At 51.5% G+C, this 18,081-nt stretch overlaps 10 protein-coding genes across 10 annotated transcripts; 4 read left to right on the plus strand and 6 right to left on the minus strand.

The window, feature by feature from the left end:
• Positions 1 to 226: 226 nt before the first annotated feature.
• On the plus strand, positions 227 to 3,707 carry M438DRAFT_351867 (ARM repeat-containing protein; the record flags this gene model as incomplete). The annotated part of the gene is made up of 4 exons (XM_029906750.1): positions 227 to 409; positions 461 to 889; positions 955 to 3,446; positions 3,500 to 3,707. 4 exons carry the CDS (start codon positions 227 to 229, stop codon positions 3,705 to 3,707), a joined length of 3,312 nt encoding a protein of 1,103 aa, XP_029764823.1.
• A 689-nt stretch (positions 3,708 to 4,396) lies between these two features.
• On the minus strand, positions 4,397 to 5,140 carry M438DRAFT_89267 (prefoldin subunit 6). Its single transcript, XM_029910382.1, has 5 exons — positions 4,936 to 5,140; positions 4,796 to 4,866; positions 4,617 to 4,741; positions 4,505 to 4,565; positions 4,397 to 4,453 (listed from the first exon to the last, which is right to left on the minus strand). The coding sequence occupies exons 1-5, from the start codon at positions 5,000 to 5,002 to the stop codon at positions 4,409 to 4,411; spliced, it is 369 nt and encodes a 122-aa protein (XP_029764824.1). The 5' UTR covers positions 5,003 to 5,140; the 3' UTR covers positions 4,397 to 4,408.
• Positions 5,141 to 5,419: 279 nt separating this feature from the next.
• On the plus strand, positions 5,420 to 7,012 carry M438DRAFT_264778 (AAA-domain-containing protein; the record flags this gene model as incomplete). The annotated part of the gene is made up of 6 exons (XM_029899970.1): positions 5,420 to 5,528; positions 5,590 to 5,616; positions 5,669 to 5,834; positions 5,892 to 6,224; positions 6,281 to 6,731; positions 6,791 to 7,012. The coding sequence occupies 6 exons, from the start codon at positions 5,420 to 5,422 to the stop codon at positions 7,010 to 7,012; spliced, it is 1,308 nt and encodes a 435-aa protein (XP_029764825.1).
• A 235-nt stretch (positions 7,013 to 7,247) lies between these two features.
• Positions 7,248 to 7,900, plus strand: M438DRAFT_265145 (snare-like protein; the record flags this gene model as incomplete). Its single annotated transcript, XM_029899998.1, has 2 exons — positions 7,248 to 7,268; positions 7,328 to 7,900. 2 exons carry the CDS (start codon positions 7,248 to 7,250, stop codon positions 7,898 to 7,900), a joined length of 594 nt encoding a protein of 197 aa, XP_029764826.1.
• Positions 7,901 to 8,433: 533 nt separating this feature from the next.
• On the minus strand, positions 8,434 to 8,977 carry M438DRAFT_331530 (uncharacterized protein; the record flags this gene model as incomplete). Its single annotated transcript, XM_029903414.1, has 4 exons — positions 8,434 to 8,522; positions 8,582 to 8,633; positions 8,682 to 8,834; positions 8,888 to 8,977. 4 exons carry the CDS (start codon positions 8,975 to 8,977, stop codon positions 8,434 to 8,436), a joined length of 384 nt encoding a protein of 127 aa, XP_029764827.1.
• Positions 8,978 to 9,546: 569 nt separating this feature from the next.
• M438DRAFT_342210 (uncharacterized protein) lies at positions 9,547 to 10,293 on the minus strand. The gene is made up of 4 exons (XM_029904696.1): positions 10,253 to 10,293; positions 10,086 to 10,201; positions 9,827 to 10,016; positions 9,547 to 9,770 (listed from the first exon to the last, which is right to left on the minus strand). Exons 2-4 carry the CDS (start codon positions 10,173 to 10,175, stop codon positions 9,694 to 9,696), a joined length of 357 nt encoding a protein of 118 aa, XP_029764828.1. The 5' UTR covers positions 10,176 to 10,201; positions 10,253 to 10,293; the 3' UTR covers positions 9,547 to 9,693.
• A 706-nt stretch (positions 10,294 to 10,999) lies between these two features.
• On the minus strand, positions 11,000 to 13,038 carry M438DRAFT_351871 (uncharacterized protein; the record flags this gene model as incomplete). Its single annotated transcript, XM_029906751.1, has 2 exons — positions 11,000 to 11,821; positions 11,878 to 13,038. 2 exons carry the CDS (start codon positions 13,036 to 13,038, stop codon positions 11,000 to 11,002), a joined length of 1,983 nt encoding a protein of 660 aa, XP_029764829.1.
• Positions 13,039 to 13,919: 881 nt separating this feature from the next.
• Positions 13,920 to 16,213, minus strand: M438DRAFT_351872 (actin-like ATPase domain-containing protein; the record flags this gene model as incomplete). The annotated part of the gene is made up of 2 exons (XM_029906752.1): positions 13,920 to 15,982; positions 16,039 to 16,213. 2 exons carry the CDS (start codon positions 16,211 to 16,213, stop codon positions 13,920 to 13,922), a joined length of 2,238 nt encoding a protein of 745 aa, XP_029764830.1.
• A 206-nt stretch (positions 16,214 to 16,419) lies between these two features.
• M438DRAFT_342213 (uncharacterized protein) lies at positions 16,420 to 17,438 on the plus strand. The gene is made up of 2 exons (XM_029904697.1): positions 16,420 to 16,884; positions 16,990 to 17,438. Exons 1-2 carry the CDS (start codon positions 16,555 to 16,557, stop codon positions 17,362 to 17,364), a joined length of 705 nt encoding a protein of 234 aa, XP_029764831.1. The 5' UTR covers positions 16,420 to 16,554; the 3' UTR covers positions 17,365 to 17,438.
• On the minus strand, positions 17,425 to 17,997 carry M438DRAFT_331534 (uncharacterized protein; the record flags this gene model as incomplete). Its single annotated transcript, XM_029903415.1, has 5 exons — positions 17,425 to 17,453; positions 17,506 to 17,590; positions 17,645 to 17,689; positions 17,742 to 17,798; positions 17,887 to 17,997. 5 exons carry the CDS (start codon positions 17,995 to 17,997, stop codon positions 17,425 to 17,427), a joined length of 327 nt encoding a protein of 108 aa, XP_029764832.1.
• Positions 17,998 to 18,081: the final 84 nt, after the last annotated feature.

Genomic DNA, 18,081 nt, shown 5'->3' on the forward strand with positions numbered 1-18,081 from the left:
CAAAAAAACATTCGAGACAGAGTAAACCAAGCTTCCATAACAAGTCCCTTTCGTTGCAACCACACTCTTGCAGCCCTCCCCAAAGCCGTCATCGACTTTCGAGAGCCACTTCAAAGTTCATCGGCTCTTGTATACGCGCCACCGCCTCACCTAGAAAGACCACCAAAAGGACCAAAGCGGCGCTCTCGCAGCGGCGCCTGAACAAACCCTCTGTCCAGGAGCCATCATGTCGATGCTTCCAGCAGAGACGCACAGCGCCTTGAGCCAGCTACTGCAGGGACTTCAAGCAGCCGACAACAATATCAGAAGCCAGGCTGAGGAACGTCTGTCAACAGAATGGGCTCTAAGCAAGCCCGATGTGCTGCTCATGGGGCTGGTTGAGCAGATCCAGATGGCCGAATCGTCCATGGTACGCACCGTCTATTGGCATTCGTTGCTGGTCAACGACTTACATGTATAGGCCCAATCTTTCGCCGCCGTCTTGTTCCGTCGCATGTCATCGCGCACCTCCAAGGACTCTGCTGGTCAGTCGCGCGAGCTATTCCTCACCCTGCAAAAGCCCCAGCGGGACGCTATTCGTACCCTCCTACTGCAAGGCATGGCCGCCCCTTCGGTCGTGGCCCAGCCTTCGCTCCGCAACAAGGTCGGTGATGCCGTCGCCGAAATCGCCAGACAATATACAGATGAACAAGTCTACAATGAAGACAACACCAGAGACACATGGGCCGACCTTTTGGCTGCTCTGTTCCAGGCAAGTCAATCGCCCGACGCCGGCCAGCGCGAGACAGCCTTCAGAATCTTTGCTACTACCCCTGGTATCATCGAGAAGCAACACGAAGAGGTTGTCCTAAGCTCTTTCACCAAGGGCTTCAAGGACGATGATGTCGCGGTAAGTTCTTCTCTACAGCACTGCCTTGGTCGGCACCGACTAATGCGCGTCTTGCATGTTTGCAGGTCCGGCTTGCCGCCATGGACGCATTTGCGTCGTTCTTCCACTCGATCACCAAGAAAGCCCAAGTCAAGTACTACCCCCTGATCTCGGACATCCTCAACATCCTTCCTCCTCTCAAAGATATGTCCAACTCCGACGACCTTACCAAGGCCCTGGTTGCCATGATCGATCTCGCCGAAGCCGCGCCCAAGATGTTCAAGCCTTTGTTCAACGAGTTGGTCAAGTTTAGCATCACCGTCATTCAAGACAAGGACCTTGACGACAAGGCCAGACAGAATGCCTTGGAGCTTATGGCCACTTTCGCCGACTACCACCCTCAGATGTGCCGCAAGGACCCCAACTACACTCCCGACATGGTTACGCAGTGCCTGTCCCTTATGACCGACGTTGGCGCTGACGACGACGACGCCGAAGACTGGTGCACTACCGAGGACCTTGACATGGACGAGGCTGACATGAACCATGTGGCTGGTGAGCAGACCATGGACCGTCTGGCAAACAAATTGGGTGGCCAAGCCATTCTCCCTCCCACCTTCCAATGGCTTCCTCGAATGATCGAGTCTGGCGCTTGGAGAGACCGCCATGCCGCGCTCATGGCAATCTCAGCTATTTCCGAGGGTTGCCAGGAGCTCATGGAGAGCGAACTCCAACAGGTTTTGGACCTTGTGCTGCCCAGACTGACAGACCCTCACCCTCGTGTCAGATGGGCGGCTTGCAACGCCCTTGGCCAGATGAGCACCGACTTCAAGGGCATCATGCAGACTAACTTCCACCAGCTTGTTCTTCCTGCTCTGGTAGAGTCTCTGAAGTCTGATCAACCTCGCGTCGCTTCCCACGCCGCCGCCGCGCTTGTCAACTTCTGCGAAGAGGCCGAGCGCGAGATTTTGACCCCCTACCTCGATGGTCTGTTCACTAACCTCTTCGACCTCTTGCGCAACACCAAGACTCGCTATGTCCAGGAGCAAGCCCTGTCCACTATCGCTACCGTTGCCGACTCTGCCGAAGCTGCCTTTGCCAAATACTACAGCGACTTGATGCCCTTGTTGTTCAATGTCCTGAAGACCGACCAGTCCAAGGAAAACCGCTTGCTGAGAGCCAAAGCTATGGAGTGTGCTACTCTAATTGCTCTTGCAGTTGGCAAAGAGCGCATGGGCAACGATGCTCTTGAGCTTGTTCAGATCCTTGGCAGCATCCAGCAAGGCATTACGGACTCTGACGACCCCCAGGCTTCATACCTGCTGCACTGTTGGGGCCGCATGTGCCGTATCTTGGGCGCCGACTTCCTTCCGTACCTACCTGCTGTGATGCCTCCACTTCTGGAATTGGCGAAGGCCAAGGCAGACATCCAGTTGCTCGATGATGAAGACAACCTCGAGCAGGAAGAAGGATGGGAACTCGTGCCCCTCAAGGGTAAATACATTGGTATCAAGACTAGCACACTCGACGACAAGCACATGGCCATTGAGCTCATTGTCGTCTACGCCCAACACCTGGCCGCAAGCTTCGAGAATTACGTCCTTGACATTATGGAAAACATCGCCATTCCTGGTTTGGCCTTCTTCTTCCACGACCCTGTGCGCCAGGCCGCCGCAAAGTGTGTACCTCAACTCCTCAACTGCTACAAGCTTGCCCATGGCCTTCAATCACCACAATTCCGCCAACTTTGGACAACAACTATTGCCAAGGTGTTGGAGGTCCTTGAGACCGAGCCTGCTATCGAGACCCTGGCCGAGATGTACCAATGCTTCTATGAGTCCGTTGAAGTCAGCGGCAACAGCTGTCTTACCACGGACCAAATGGCCGTGTTCATCAACTCCGCAGAGGGTGTGCTCAAGGACTACCAGAGTCGCGTAAACGAGAGACTGGAGGAGGCCAATGAACGTGAAGATGGTGAAGAGGCGAGTGAAGAGACTCTTTTTGCCATCGAGGACGATCAGACCCTGCTCTCCGACATGAACAAAGCTTTCCACACCATCTTCAAGCACCACGGCACAACATTCCTACCCTTCTGGCAGAAACTCTTGCCGTACCTTGATCAAGCGCTGCAGAATCAGGACCCAACACAAAGACAATGGGCTCTGTGCATCATGGATGACGTCCTGGAGTTCTGTGGCCCTGAATCATGGGCATTCGAGAGCCACATCGTGCAACCTTTGGTCGATGGTATGCAAGACGATGTTCCTGCCAACAGACAAGCCGCAACATACGGAGCCGGTGTTGCAGCACACAAGGGTGGCGCGCCATGGTCGGACTTTGCCAACGCTAGCTTGCCACTTCTGTTCCAAGCAACCCAGAGACCTGATGCTCGCACTGGTGACCATGTGTTTGCTACCGAGAACGCCTGCGCCAGTATCGCCAAGATTCTGCACTTCAACGGCTCAAAGGTCACCAACAGTCAACAAGTTGTCGAGGCTTGGATAGGAACATTGCCTGTGGTTAACGACGAGGAGGCCGCTCCTTATGCCTACGCCTTCTTGGCGCAGCTGATTGACCAGTAAGTTTGAAACGGACGTGCATCAACATCGCTCCTGCTGACATTGAACTTAGACAGAATCCTGCTGTCGTACAGCAAGCAGCTCGTTGTTTCCACTTTGTAGCGCTGGCTTTGGAGGCCGAGACGCTGCAAGGCAGAACCGCCCAGCAGGTCGTGCAATCCGCAAAAGCTCTTGTGACGATGGCATCTCTGGATGCCAACTCATTGCTGGCTGAAATGTCGCCAGAGGTTCAACATGCCGTTCGTGCCTTCTTTGGTTAGATGCAGTTCCTTCTTTGGAACAAGAAGTTACGATCAGCAATTTGTGGGAAACAAAGTTGACCTCCGAGCCGAGATTAGTCAGATCTGATGACAAGGAACCAACCCATGACTGGGTACGAACCGTATAGCATGCTGGAGGAATGGACAGCTTAGTTAAACACATGATATCCACCACTGATTTCGACCTGAATCATTGGCACACAATCAAAATACACTTGATAAGAATTTCTTGACACGAACTTCGCTCTCAAGCATCTAGCTGCCCTCCGAGCATCAGACACTGGCATAAATCTAGCCATTAAGGTTGGTGACTCGGAGGGTGCCCATTGAAAGTTCAAATCTTCGGGCCTCTCACTGTACAATATCGAAATTGGCAAGATCTTTGTACATTTTGAAGGTTTCTCCAGATAGGGGCCAAGATCAGTGCCGAGAGATATGCTAGATGAGATCTTGCACACGTCTGATATCGTGTCCCGCTCTATCAGCTACCTTGGCCAGCATATGACTGAATTATCGTCTGCATCGATGCATCTCTCACGACAAACGCTGATGATACTCCTTCTCTTAGCCTGGAGGTTCCACACCCGCAGAAGCCATCTGACTGAACGTTTTCCAGAAGCTGTAGACTTGGCTCAAGCTACGAAAGTCATGGGAAGGGTCCCGGAGGCAGTCTTGTGAATGAAAGACTTCTTTGTTCATTCTCAAGCTTGGCCGGTTTGCTGAATATCCGTCTGTAACTGAAAGACCTATGGGGAGTCAGATGGCTACGACACAAAGGTGCCAATGAAAAAACTCACGGCCATTTTCTTCTCCTCGCTCTTGGCTTGGATGTCAGAAATCTGCTTCTCGATACGATTGCTGCGATTGGTCAGTGAGAAGGCGTCTATGAGGACAGTCACGAAGACGGACATTTCCTTGTCGATGAATTCTAATCTGCCATCAACGGTACTCTTTGCTTCAGTTGCATCCTGCTTTAGCAGAATAGGGCCAACAAGCTTGTAGATGTTGGCATCGTCGTCAAGGTTTGCGAATTCCTATCGAACAGGTCAGCGGACATGGTCAGAGAGATGAACAGACGTGATACCGACGCTTTTCACACCCTTGTTCTCTTGTTGTTGAGATTCCAGCTTTTGTCTTGCGGCAACAGTGGTCTGCAATTCTGTATAGTCATGTTAGCAAATATTGGGTCGGACGATTGTATGATTGGAGGGAATGAAGGAAGAAATACCATTTTGAAGGGTGGTGTATTCATCAGACAAAGCCTGTAGTTGCTTTTGCTGTTCAGGAGTAGCCATTGTGAGATGGCTGTGAGACTGCGTTGGTCAGGTGGGTATGTTTCGCTGATGGCTTGGGAGGATTTGGCGGGATAGGCAAGATTGGAGCGGCGTGTTGATTGTGTGGGGAAGTGAAAGTGCGGCAAGCAACGGGCACTTCAGACGGCGGGGAACGTCTCGACTCGCGCCATTGACTGATGCCATCTCTTCCTCTCTCCGGCCCTCTCCAGTCAATAACTGGTCACGACGAGCCAGCCATACTACGAACAGCCGTCAGCCGCATCGCCCCCAGATCGAGTCGCTACTGCATTCTTCTCTCGCCCGTACAAAGCACACGAGCGCCGTCTCACGACCGCAGCCCATCCTAAGCGTAGACGGCCCACACGTCACCGCCTCTTTCCTAACTTCGCCTGTCTACTGCACCATACAGCCTCCGACATGAGTAACACCGACTTCCTGGGCCGTGCCATCGATGTGGTAAAGAAGGCCATCGAGCAAGACACGGCGGGCGAGTATGAGAAGGCCTACCAGCTCTACTACCAATCCCGTATGTCTCAAATCAACTCGCACGTATGCGACCTTGTGCTTAGTCACTGACCCTGGACCAGTTGAACTGTTCATGCTCGCTCTCAAATGTATGCTCGAATCAACGCTACCACTACGACACGCCACTAACGCCAGCCATAGGGGAGAAGAACGCAAAGTCCAAGGAAATGATCCGCGCAAAGGCCGCCGAATACATGGAAAGAGCTGAGAAACTGAAGAATCATCTGGCCGAACAAGACACAAATCGCAAGAAACCAAGTGCCGTAGGCGCCAATGGGAAGACTGCAAATGGCGGTGCCAAGGGAAAGTACGTCTTCCATACCGTCTATATGCTTACTGGCATGCGCTAAATACCTCTTCAAAGGGACGAAGAGGGAGACGACCAGGATCCCGAATCCAAGAAATTGAGAGGAGCTCTGGCTGGCGCTATCTTGACCGACAAGCCCAACATCAAATGGGAGGATGTGGCTGGTCTAGAGCAAGCAAAGGAAGCCCTGAAAGAGGCTGTCATCCTTCCCATCAAATTTCCCCATCTGTTTACCGGCAAGCGTCAACCTTGGAAGGGCATCTTGCTTTACGGCCCCCCTGGTACTGGTAAATCATATCTCGCCAAAGCCGTCGCTACCGAAGCAAACAGCACGTTCTTCAGTGTCAGCAGCAGTGATCTGGTAAGCAAGTGGATGGGTGAAAGTGAACGGTATGTCACAAAAGCTTGTCTGAACATGCGTAACCATGAACTAACAATCGCCAAAGTCTCGTGAAGCAACTGTTCGGAATGGCGCGAGAAAACAAGCCGTCAATCATCTTCATCGACGAGATCGACGCTCTTTGCGGCCCCAGAGGTGAAGGCGAGTCAGAAGCATCAAGACGCATCAAGACCGAACTTCTCGTGCAGATGGACGGTGTAGGTCGCGATTCGAAAGGAGTTCTCATTCTGGGAGCTACCAACATTCCCTGGCAACTCGACTCTGCCATCCGTAGACGTTTCCAGCGAAGAGTACACATCAGCTTGCCCGATCTTCCAGCCCGAACAAGAATGTTTGAGCTTGCGGTAGGATCAACGCCATGCGAGATGAAGGCAGAGGACTTCAGGACCTTGGCACAGCTCAGCGAAGGCTACTCTGGAAGCGATATCACGATTGCTGTGCAGGATGCTTTGATGCAACCAGTGCGGAAAATCCAAACGGCGACTCATTACAAGAAGGTATGTTGGTCTGGCTGCATGGGGGTTCGCTCACATAACTGACATGGTCTCTCATCTAGGTCACAGTGGATGGTCAAGAAAAGCTCACGCCGTGTTCACCAGGCGATCAGGGCGCAAGCGAGATGACTTGGATGGACGTTGATACGGATAAGCTCCTGGAGCCCCCGCTCATGGTCAAGGACTTTGTCAAGGCAATCAAGGCCTCGAGGCCTACTGTCAGTCAAGAGGACTTGAAGCACAATGCGGAATGGACAGCCGAGTTTGGTAGCGAGGGTGCTTAGATGTGCAAAGGACTCATGTCGATTGCAGAGATTACGAGCAGAGATGTGTTATATGCAGAGCTAGACGCGTACGAGAAGGTCTCAGGAAAGATTTATGACAAGGCTCACTCACGAATCGTGTTGTGGATGTGACGACATAGATTCAGGGTCATAGGACGCTTGGCGTCGGCTAGACATTGTATTAGATGCCCCTACTCTAGGCACCGTCTACCACTGTCACAACATCACCGTCGACATGAAGATTCTCTACATTGGCGTATGTTGCCTGCTGTTGGCCACGCCGGAAAGAGAAGGCTCGATCTAACATATGCGCAGATCCTAAAGAACGAACAGAAGCCGGCCGTCGAGCTGTGCGCCGAACGCGACCTGAGCAGTTACTCTCGCTTCACCCGCTCCAGCGTCGGCGAGTTCATGTCCCTCTTCACCAAGACGGTCGCCGAACGCACAAAGCCCGGCCAACGACAGGACGTCGAGGAACAATCCTACACCTTCCACGCCTACGGCCGCAGCGAGGGTGTCGCCGCCATCATCATCTCCGACCAGGAATACCCCGCCCTCGTCGCCCATCAGCTGCTCTCCAAGATCCTCGACGAGTTCCTCTCACGCTACCCGCGCACCGCCTTTGCCAACTCCAACGCCGAGCTGCCTTTTCCTCCTCTCAAAGAGTACATTGTCAAGTACCAGGACCCTCACGCCGCCGACAGCATCATGAAGATCCAGAAGGAGTTGGACGAGACCAAGATCGTCCTGCACAAGACTATCGAGAGCGTGCTTGAGCGCGGTGAGAAGATCGACAACCTCGTCGCAAAGAGCGATGGCCTCAGTGCTCAGAGCAAGATGTTCTACACCCAGGCGAAGAAGCAAAACTCCTGCTGCATCGTCATGTAGCAATCCTAATGATACCCACGCGTTTTTCCTTGCATCTTCTAATGTTCCAGTGTATTAACAACGATGATGAGAGTTGTGAACATTTGATTAATTGGGATGGCGATTCCTGCGCTGATGACGATGAAGACTGCCATGGAACTATCGACCTGGATCTTGCGGATGGATACCCTGATGGCTTCAAGGCTGTAAACGAACCGGAAATGAGGAAGGTTGTACCGTCGGTCCTCACAAGGTCGATGAGCTCTTCAGAGCACAGGACAAAAACCCGAGAGTTTATGATCAGATGTGCCGAGCGGTGTCTTATCGGTGTGATATGGAAGCTGCGATCTTGATTCTTGATACGGTTTTTTTTTGGTGTCGTCCTTGCGAATCTGCCACTAATTTCTTAAACCGCGCCGTGCCCTTTATCTTTTTCATCACTGTCACCTCGCTACCAACAACAGAGCCTCTGTCATCTTGATTTCTCGATCTGCGGCTATCACTCTGTTCATGGAACCGAGCTACACCGAGACACAATCCGAACCAGAGTCCATTCATGGCTGTCTCTTACACATCTTGCCAGTTCCATGCTTTTGGCCGATATTATGGCCACCACATTTCTCGTCCATCCAGGTCGCCCACTCTGCAAATCATCATTAGTGAGTGGCACGTAAGACGATATCCGCCAACTTCTATACTTACTTCCCATTATTATCCTATTCTCTTGCCACGAGAAGCGATTGCGCGCGCAAACCTAAGTACAGTTAGTAGAGTTCTGTAGAGAGATTGGAGTGGCACCTACGCAAGGGAAGACTCCCCCAATCCACCATGCCTTTGTTTCAGTCCTAGGATAAACATTGTCGATTTTGCAGAATTCCTCATCTGAAAGATTCTCCCAGTGGTACGAACCAATCCAAGTCCAGTCTAGGTTGTGGTTGCCTACTATGCACTCTTGCTATATCATCATTAGTATGTTTCCATCGAAAGCAAGATACAGCCAAAACTTACAATCTCTCGAGGTAGCCCAGACAAGTCGGGAACAGCAAGCACAGCCGAAGCAGTAGCCAGGAAGCCGACAAGATAAGTGGATAGGCGCATCTTGTGTGTTGTAAGTGTAAGTGTGAATGTGCGTTTGTGTTTGTGTTGAGTGGCTTGTGGGTTGGATGAATTGTGCGAGTTGTTGGATCTTGTGAGGAATAAAAAAGTTGCAGACAATGGAACGTAGGACTGTACTTATACCCTGAAGATATTTGATGACTCGGGACAAATCCAATTGTGAGTCGATATTCATGAGTTGAGTTCTTCTATCGAACTTCAACTCTCTCAATTTCGAGGCTGTTGCTCGGAATACGAGAGCCAATCCATCTGCCACCCAACGATGGAGATGGCGAGGCGAATAACACTTATTGACAATTTGATACAATACGAAGAGACGTCTGCAACTTCCATCAAGAAGATATCATCTGTTGGAGATTCTCGACATGGGCACGATATTTCTTGAAATCCCGGCAAGACTAGGCGTGAGCAAGTTTATCACGTCTGCTAGATGTGGACATGGAGTAATGGAAATCGCACCAGAATTTGAGATCCTCGGTCATAGATGGCGTGTCGAACTGATTATGAAAGTGCAAGATGTTTTTGGTGCTCGTGAGTCGAGAAGCTGTCCCATGAGAACATGTATCCCTTTTAGCTCCCTCTGGACATTGCATTTCCATTGGAAACCATTTTGCCTTTTGATAGGCGTTCTTCAAGACAACTTGGCAAGCTCAGAGATCGATACTGATTCGAACATCTACTCTACCGTAGAATATGTCTCAACACATCTTTGTACGCGAACTTGCACTTCCGATGTCATGATTGTTGCACGTCGCATCCATCCAGTCCTTCCAATCTGTATCTCTGATTAGAACACGCTTCAACGATTCTTGATCTTGCACAGGCACTTACTGTTCCATACGACCACATTATCCACCTCAGAAAAGCGGTTGTTCCTGCACACGCAAGGAAACACCGAGTTTTTCCACCATGATCTCATTTTGCCGTGTGATTTGCAAAAATCTTTGTATGAGCAGTCTTCCCAGTGGAAGGGGTCGAGGTAAGGGAAGCCCACATGGTGATTGCCCGTCATACAGTTTTGCTATGTAAGAATGCATTAGCGGGACTAGATAGTTGCAGCGATATCGTAAAGGCGAGAGAGAGGCTTTACCAGTTCTTGACGGAGATTGGAAATGTCGACTGTGGCGACAGTTGTGGATATGGCAGTCAAAGCTGCGAGGAAGAAAGTGGTTGGACGCATGTTGGACGATTGATTGACCCAGTTGACTTTCTGGTACTCAGAGGTCAGAAGAAGATGGACGAAGACGTTTGTACTACTCTTGTACGTGTGCCACTTGGGTTATCTAAGGATGAACGGATGATGTATGGGGAACATCTTGCACCAACGATCGAACCTCATGTTCTCGAAACTTCAACTCGATGCTGGGCATGAGCATGTTGGTTGCGTTTGTCATCAAGGTAGAACCTTGAACTTGACATACGATTCAGCTTGCTGCTTGGCGTTTCGGCCTTCGACACGTCAGGTGCAACATGGGGCGACTCTTCGACATGTGATTTCCATCACGTAAATACGCATGTTCGATCGGAACTTTGAAGGTGTGGAGAATGTTCATTCAGGTATTGACAGTCAGCGGCTAAGCCTGGTGACAACAAAAGACGGAGGTCCTACCGCACTGCGGTGTCCTTGAGTGATGGTAGAAAGAGAGAGAGAACAACAAACGAAGGGTATGAGAGAGAATTGAAATACTGCAGTCTTCAAGACGACAGAGCAGCTCACAAGTTGGGAACAAGCCCATACCCAGTAAGATACATAAGAGATGAAAAGTGGGTACTTGACCCATCGGAAAGAAGGGCCAGCCATTATAAAATTGATAGGAAAGAGATGAGTAGAAATTGAAGAAGTGATGAGGAAAATAAACGAATGGGAGTATACATGTTTCATCCAAATAAAGTGTTATAGGCTTGTGGGCTCATTGAAGAGTTCGTGGCCATATATGATGCAGTGATGAGAATGGTAATCGTGATTTTGTGGCTGTGCTCAGTCTTTAGCAGTAGTGAAGCCTTCTAGGCTTCGTCAAGCACGACCAGAGTGCTCTTGCGATTGCGCACATCCACAAGCTTGGGGCGCAGCGGTTGTTTGCTGAAAACTGGCATTGGCGCAGATGGGTCAATCATTGCAGGTGACTTGACCTTTGCAGGCGATGGCACAGTAAGACCGCCAGGCTGAGGTCTGCGCACCACAGAGATCTGGCGAGCAATTCCGATCTGGGGACCTGTACGAGTCTTGCGCTTAGCGGCAGTGTCGTCAAGCGAACTTGTCCGGGGCGGATGCGGTCGATTAATGGTGGCTGCTTGTTGTTCCAGCTCGAAAGCTGGAGGGCTACGGCGTCCTAATGCTTTAGGAGGAATCGGAGGAGCGGCCATTGTAGGTGTGTCATTTCTCCAGTGAGGGTCTCGGAATAAGGGTGTCGCTTGCATTGCCACAGCATCGTGAATATATCCTTCAGTTTCATCGTGCTCGTCATCATCACCACTGTCTTCGTCGTCATCGTTGATATCAAAACTGACAAAGGACTCCGCGTCCGAGGCCGGCGTCTGCGGTTGAGAGGCATCACTCCACATGTGTGAGTTTGTCGAGCATGCGGATGAATTATTGGTCGTGCTGGGTGCCTTGGTCTGTTGCTCGTAGCCGAGGCGTGAAGGTGTGAGTGCTCCCGGAGGTGCAGTCTGGGAGCGCAACAGGCGCGGTGTGTTTGATGCACGATATATGGGCACTGGTGTGGCAACCTGGGAGCCGTCACCAATCATTTCAGCAGTCACGGGAGTGCGACAGCTGAGGTTTGGTGATGTGGCGCGACGTTGCAAAGCAGGAGACTCTGGAGCAAGCTAGTTGTCTTGTTAGCTCACCATTTCGTAAGCACTTTTGCTGCTTGAAAACTCACTCCTCCAGAAGGCTGGTTTGGTAGGTTTAGCTGTTTGACTATTGTTTGCCGCCTCTCCATGAGCGAGGCCTGAGGTTTGAGGAGCTTTTCGAACATAACGCTGTAACGCTCCATCTCGACAGCAGGAATGTTGACGTTGAGTCTGCGTTGAGTTGGGCCCTTGAGGGGAGTTGCAGGCATCGAAGGACCGCTAGTGTGCGACGCGGCATCAAAGTACTGGGACATGGTCGATTCTGCACTTGGGCTTCGGGCAAACGACCTTGACGGCGGAGGCTCAAGAGCCGACAGATTCTCCAACTTCAGACGAGGTAATGCAGATGGGTCGCCCAAGCTCTTTGTAAATTGTGCTCTGGTGCTAGCCTTCTGCATGTCTCGCGTCTTGTCAACTGATATGGAATTTCGATGAAGCTTCTTGCCATCCTTGGAAGGTACTGCTGGTACAGGATCCTTCGAGGATATCTTGCTGTGAATAGAACTTTTGGCCGAATCTTTGTCCTTTGAAGACGCCTTTGGAAGTGCTGGAGGAGGTGCGATGTCTGCGGGGTTGAAGTCTGGAATAGGAGGTTTCGACTGTTTTCGGGAGAAGAACGACCTCCACGTGCCAGACTTTGATTTGCGCAGATGCGGCTCCTTGCGCGGTGCAGCCGATGCAGCTTCAGTTTTGCTCGTAGCGGACGGTTCAGCTGCCTTGTCCTCTCTCTTATTCAAGGTTGGAAGAGCGTTGATCGGAGTAGTCATCGACCGCTTTGGGTTTCGTGGGCTCTCAAAACCAATACCCGGTGTAGAGTGATTAGCATGGATGGTAAGTCCGGGGGTGGTTGTTCGTGGCGATGGAGTCATCGACATTCTTCTCGAGGGCCCATTTGGTAGCTTGAAGGTGCGCGGGTCTGGGAAGTTTCGTGCCGAGGGAGGTGGTGGTAGTTGTGAGTTTATATCCGTAGGCGCTTTGCTCGCAGTGCGAGGTCGTGATAGATCTGTGGAGGCAGTCTGAGGTCCTTTCCACGTCGAGTCTTTGTGACTATGGGCACTCTTAATAGCACGCTGTACGTCTCTTTCGGTATCGAGGTCTCTTCCTTGTGTCGTGGGCGTGTCATCCTGCTTTTTGCGCATAAACGGGGTCTCTTTACGGCGTAAGGACCGAGATCTCTCTAGGAAACCCATATCCTAAAGCACGCGACCTGCGATGGTATAACCTCAGACGGGAATACAAAAACCACCAGGGTGAATCCTGACTGTTGGACCTGCCGGGAAGAGTCGCGTGACGCCCGTCAAGGGAAGACCAGAAGGAGAGGACGAAAGGAAGGAGATGTGAAGGATTGAAGTGACAGCAGGGTGCTTTGACTAGAGGAAGTCGAGCGAAAGTCTGAGCGAATGGACGACGTCTGAAGCGTCTCACGATTGTTTCTGGAGAAGAGGAGAAGAAGGATCAGGTTCTCGAGAAGAACCCATGCTTACCGCTGTTCGCCATCGGTAACCTACAAGACCCACGCGGTATCAAAGTGCATTGGTACCTGCGTCAAATTTATGGCTCGCCCCATCTGTGCTTACTCGTGTTTGGTGATTTGCACGGAGCGCAGATTAGCACGCCCACAGGGACGAGCTGGCCTGCGCCGTCATTTGAGAAGCCCTGACGATCTCTTGGAAGAGGCGTGCTGTCTCAAACACGTCGCAGCGTGCTGGCGAATTGCCTGTCAAGAGAGATCAACGAGTGGTTTCGTGGCGTTTCAGATTCTCGGCAATGAGATTGTGATTGCTTGACACGACTGGCGGTCTGGGCACAGACTCTGACCCATATTGACTGCACCTGGAAGCCTCTTGGATTTCATTTGAGAACTAGGTAGGTATTGAGTAGGGCTGTCGAGTTTTGGTCGCATGCATATTTATTGTAATGATGGAGCTAAAGAATCGTGCGCCATGAATCGTCGGACGAGGGAAAAAAACGGGTATCACCATGCCTTCGTGTTGGGCCCTTGAACGCCACTTGCCGAGCCCGTCTAGGAATAAACTACTGCACCTGCATCCTCTGCATCACGCATCTACTATCAAAAAGCTGCATTGCCCAGGTTGTGCTCTTTGATGTAGTCTGCTCCCTTTTCGTGATATTCTGCTCGTGTCACAAATGATTGTCTTGACGTCGGTTTAGCGGCCCACTCGGCTGCACCTCTCCAAGCGTCGAGGATTGGGTCTTTGGCTTTGCGCACGCCGAGAGCGATGTCTGCAGGCAACACAGCACGCAGCTCGTTACGTAGACGCTCCTCAAAGCCTTGGAAGTGCGTATAACCACCTGTTAAGAATATGTCTTTGAGCATGTCGTCGCGCCTCGAAGAACCGGAGAGGCGCTGTGTGATGATGTCTTCGGCGATCTCGACAATGCCTGCCTGGTCAATGCCCGCGATACCGGGCTGGAATATGACTTCGGGCACGCGGATGCGCTCGACATTGAGATGTATCTGGTTGAGTTCTCTTTGGCTCTCGGGATCGAAAGGCCAAGGACCGCGCAAGAACGAATGAAGCACACTTTTGGTCCAATCTTGCTGTGCTTCTTGCGTACTTTGCTCTGTGAATGTCGGATCGTACTTCAACAGCTGGGCCTCGATATTTTTGAGGTTTGCTCCAAGATCTTCCTCCTCCTCATCGTCGCTTTGATCACCAGTCGCAATTTGACGGTAGATACCCCAGTCGGCATCGTCGGCGCCGAAGGTGTCATCATCTCCGCCCCGGCGACGCTTCTTGGGGTTGTCGGACGCCAGATTGGCAATGTTCTTCATGCGCATCTGACTCGCAAGTGACTTGCGGTTTCCGAGATCTGCCTTGAGACGATCGCGTTCTTTGATGCGCTGGATCATGTTCTGACGAGCGACTCTCCTCTCTTGGAGCCAGCTCTCAGTATCGGTCTCTCGGCGTTCGGCGTCCAAACGCTCTTCTTCAGCAACTCTGGCTTTCTCGCGTTCTTTCTCGGCCTTTGCGCGAGCGCGAGCGTCATGATTAGATTTCATCAAGCGTTGTTGACGCTTTTGCTTGATTCCCTCTTCGTCTAGTTCCTCGTCAGGGATGTCGAGCAAAGGATATGTCGGAAGTTCTTCAGGCTCGTCAATGTCGCCCACATCTTTGTTCCTTTGCTTTCGGATCGAGCGCTCCATCTCCTTGACTTTGCGTTCCAATTGAGCCTCATCGTTGAAATCGTCGGCCTCAAGCATGGTGCGCGCATCCTTTTTAGTGGCGGTAACGAGCTTCTGCTGGAGGTCTTTGTAGTATTCAAGCTCTTGTTCCTTGCGAATGAGCTTGTCGAGACGCATCTTGGCAGCTTGTTCTTGTAATCTTCGACCACTCTCTTTGCGTTTTTCGGCAGCTCTTGCGAGTTCTTCTTCTGACTTCTGCACCACCTCTTTCTCGGTAAAGGGCAGTTGAACAAGCACATCACGGTCCTCAAGACCGGTCCAGTCGAGGTAGTTGGCCATTTCGCCTTGGTAATCTTGAGAGATGTAGCAATGTTGGCGAACCAAATCTTCAATCTGGGTATCGTTGATCTTGCCTGGCAATGCAGGGTACTTGGCGCGCAGAAGTTTGTTCAGGTAATCAGCGCATTGCGAGCGGCCCCAGTCCAGTCTCGTAGCTTGGGCAAAGAGCGGCTTTGAGTCGACGACGGGAAGCAGGTGGGTAGAAGTGTATGCAGAAGAGACGACAAGGCCGGTGCGTCCGCCGTTGTGTGCGTAGGAGAAGAGCGAGTCGATGCCGTACGAAGCCGAGGGCACACCGTACAGCTCGAAAAGAACTTCGGACATGGTGCGCTTGGAGTACTGAAGGTTGGCTAGTGGCTCAGTTATAACCACAGGACGGTCGACATGTCCCTTGGAGCCATCAATGCCCAGTTTGATGAAGATGTAGTCCAGAGCACCCTCTAGGACGTCCCAGTTGTTGATAATGTTGCTTCCGGGTTCGTATTGATTCTTGGCCTGGCCTCGAGCTGTGCCGTCAAAGTAGATTTCCGAGCCGATGAAGTTGAGTTTGCGATTGAGCTTGCGGTCGGTGTATCGAGCCATGACCGGTGGCAGGGATAGGCGTGGACTGCGGTCGGACTGCCACCCGGCGCGAATGTTGTAAGAGCCTGCGCATGGCGAGAATTAGCAACAGGAGAGAGGCACGGACAGGGAAGGAACTCACCATTATCGATGACTATGGCGCTGTCAGGAGCGCTGTTGCGGTATGCGCTTTGCTCGACGGCATGGTAGCCCTCGTACGGAGGGTCGCTGACGTGGTATGGCCGAGCTGGTCTCGAAGGCGGTGTATTGCGACCACTCTGCGGTTCGGACTTGATGTCGTAGATTCGGTACACCATGCTGCTCTGCTGTTTATTGCATGACTGGTTGGCAATCAAGACGGTTGGTCGGTCATTCGAACTGCTCGACTTGGTTGCCGATCTGTCACTTGCTTTCCCCACAACCCTGTCTGGCCGTCTCACTCCCGCTCTGCATCCGTGCACGAGCCAACAGAGACACTTCTTGCCCAGAGACTCTCTCACGAGTCACAACATGCCTGCGTTCTCCGGTCTCCAAACTGGGTGAATTATCCTCTCGTCCCACGTGTTCTGTTTGGCGAGAGTTATGTAGCTGTCACAAATCACGGTCCGCATTTCCCCCTATCTGGGAGTCTCCTCCCACCAAGCATTTCGTCAACACAATGATCGATTATACCAAGCACGAAGGTGCTGCCATCACCGAGGACATGATCGACGATATTGCTGTCTCATTCTCGGAAAACTACGGTGTCTGGGGTCCTGCCGTCAAGCCTGAAAAACAAGGTCGACGTGTACGTGCCAGTCCGGCACGCCTGAGAGCCGATTGTTTGCCTTCTTCACCTGCTCGCAACTTTCTTGTCCAAGCCAAAGATAAACATCGCCTTGTTGGTCACGTTATTGCTACGAGATGGACATTCGAGAACCTCAGCATATGTTGGATAACTCAGCTATGCGTCAATATGAGGTACAGGCATCAAGGACTAGCGACAAAGGTAAAACTTTCCATGCCCCCAGAGGTCATGTAAGCCAAACAGCACCAAATCTCGCTGTAGCGATCGCTCTGATACGATGCGCAATTACTGACGTACTCTGTTTAGCTTCTCATCAAGCTGAGCGAGGACAACGATGATTCTGCAGTCGGTATCCTCAGCTCCCACCCCTTTGCGATCGCAGCAGTTCTTCGAGCTTCGGGCAAAAGACTCCGCCAGACCAACGAATGCGTTGGTAACAGCCAAATCAAGACAATCATGGCATCGTGCCCTGTCGACTACGTTCGAACTGCTAGACTTCGCGGCTCTGCGTTCGAGAGTAATGTGGATGATGGCACCATCTCATGCGCAGATACCAAGTTCTTTGTTGACCATGCAGAACCGCACGCCGCATTGGATGCACTGCGTGATAAAGGCATCAAGTGGCCGTTGGGCAGGTTACCAGAGGGACATGAATTCCTGGCCTTCGTAGAACGTCCATAAAAGAATCCAGAAGAAGGATGTTGGGGTGATGACTTCAACTCCAAGCTTAGGTATATACGATCAAGATGCTGCGCGAAGATTATCCGTGGCTGTCTGCGTCAGTTTAAGACTTGGAGAGAGGATTCGAGTTATAAAATCTACCTTCTAAATGGAAGAGGACATTTGATTGATAGTTTTTGAACATCTGGGCGACAAGCTCGACATCCATGTTGTTGATGTTGATTTCCTGTTATAGGTCAGCGCAAGCTTCATAGGTGGTAGAATAAAGACTGGCACTCACTTGCAGACTCTTATTCAGCATCATGACTGCCTCGTTCAACTTCTCCTGGATGGCGTGTCAGTTCTGGAAGATTGTGTAATTGCACATGTTGACCTACCACGTTGGTGATGATGCGGGAGAGTAACACATTCTGCTGGTGTTCGTGAGGACTCTCCTAGATAGTATTGTTAACACAGGGTCCAGTCTCATGACATGTTTGAAAGCATACCATGTTGATCTGGCTCGCTGTGTTGTCTGTTTACGTTTGGCAAGGCAGTCAAACTTCGGGGGTGTCTTCTGCCGAAAAGCGGTGTTGGCCTGCGGGAACTAGTCCCGGAATAGCAACCGCCATCTACTGCGTCATCCATAGCCATTTCTGTTCACCCAAAAGTCACCGACCTCTGAGGCGAACGACGATTGCACAGTCGCGATTCCTTCAGTGCAACAAGCGGATACTC

Source organism: Aureobasidium pullulans, assembly GCF_000721785.1.
Source record: "Aureobasidium pullulans EXF-150 unplaced genomic scaffold scaffold_2, whole genome shotgun sequence".
Lineage (NCBI taxonomy): Eukaryota > Fungi > Ascomycota > Dothideomycetes > Dothideales > Saccotheciaceae > Aureobasidium > Aureobasidium pullulans.

Bases quoted from the DNA above. Each gene is read 5' to 3' on its own strand.
- M438DRAFT_89267 (XM_029910382.1), bottom strand. From the start codon at position 5,002: ATGGCTACTCCTGAACAGCAAAAGCAACTACAGGCTTTGTCTGATGAA. The intron at 4,867-4,935 runs GTATTTCTTCCT...ATGACTATACAG, and splicing joins ATACACCACCCTTCAAAATG to AATTGCAGACCACTGTTGCC. The intron at 4,742-4,795 runs GTCGGTATCACG...CCTGTTCGATAG, and splicing joins AGAACAAGGGTGTGAAAAGC to GAATTCGCAAACCTTGACGA.
- M438DRAFT_342210 (XM_029904696.1), bottom strand. From the start codon at position 10,175: ATGCGTCCAACCACTTTCTTCCTCGCAGCTTTGACTGCCATATCCACA. The intron at 10,017-10,085 runs GTAAAGCCTCTC...ATTCTTACATAG, and splicing joins CCAATCTCCGTCAAGAACTG to CAAAACTGTATGACGGGCAA. The intron at 9,771-9,826 runs GTAAGTGCCTGT...TCAGAGATACAG, and splicing joins TAATGTGGTCGTATGGAACA to ATTGGAAGGACTGGATGGAT.
- M438DRAFT_342213 (XM_029904697.1), top strand. From the start codon at position 16,555: ATGATCGATTATACCAAGCACGAAGGTGCTGCCATCACCGAGGACATG. The intron at 16,885-16,989 runs GTAAAACTTTCC...TACTCTGTTTAG, and splicing joins ATCAAGGACTAGCGACAAAG to CTTCTCATCAAGCTGAGCGA.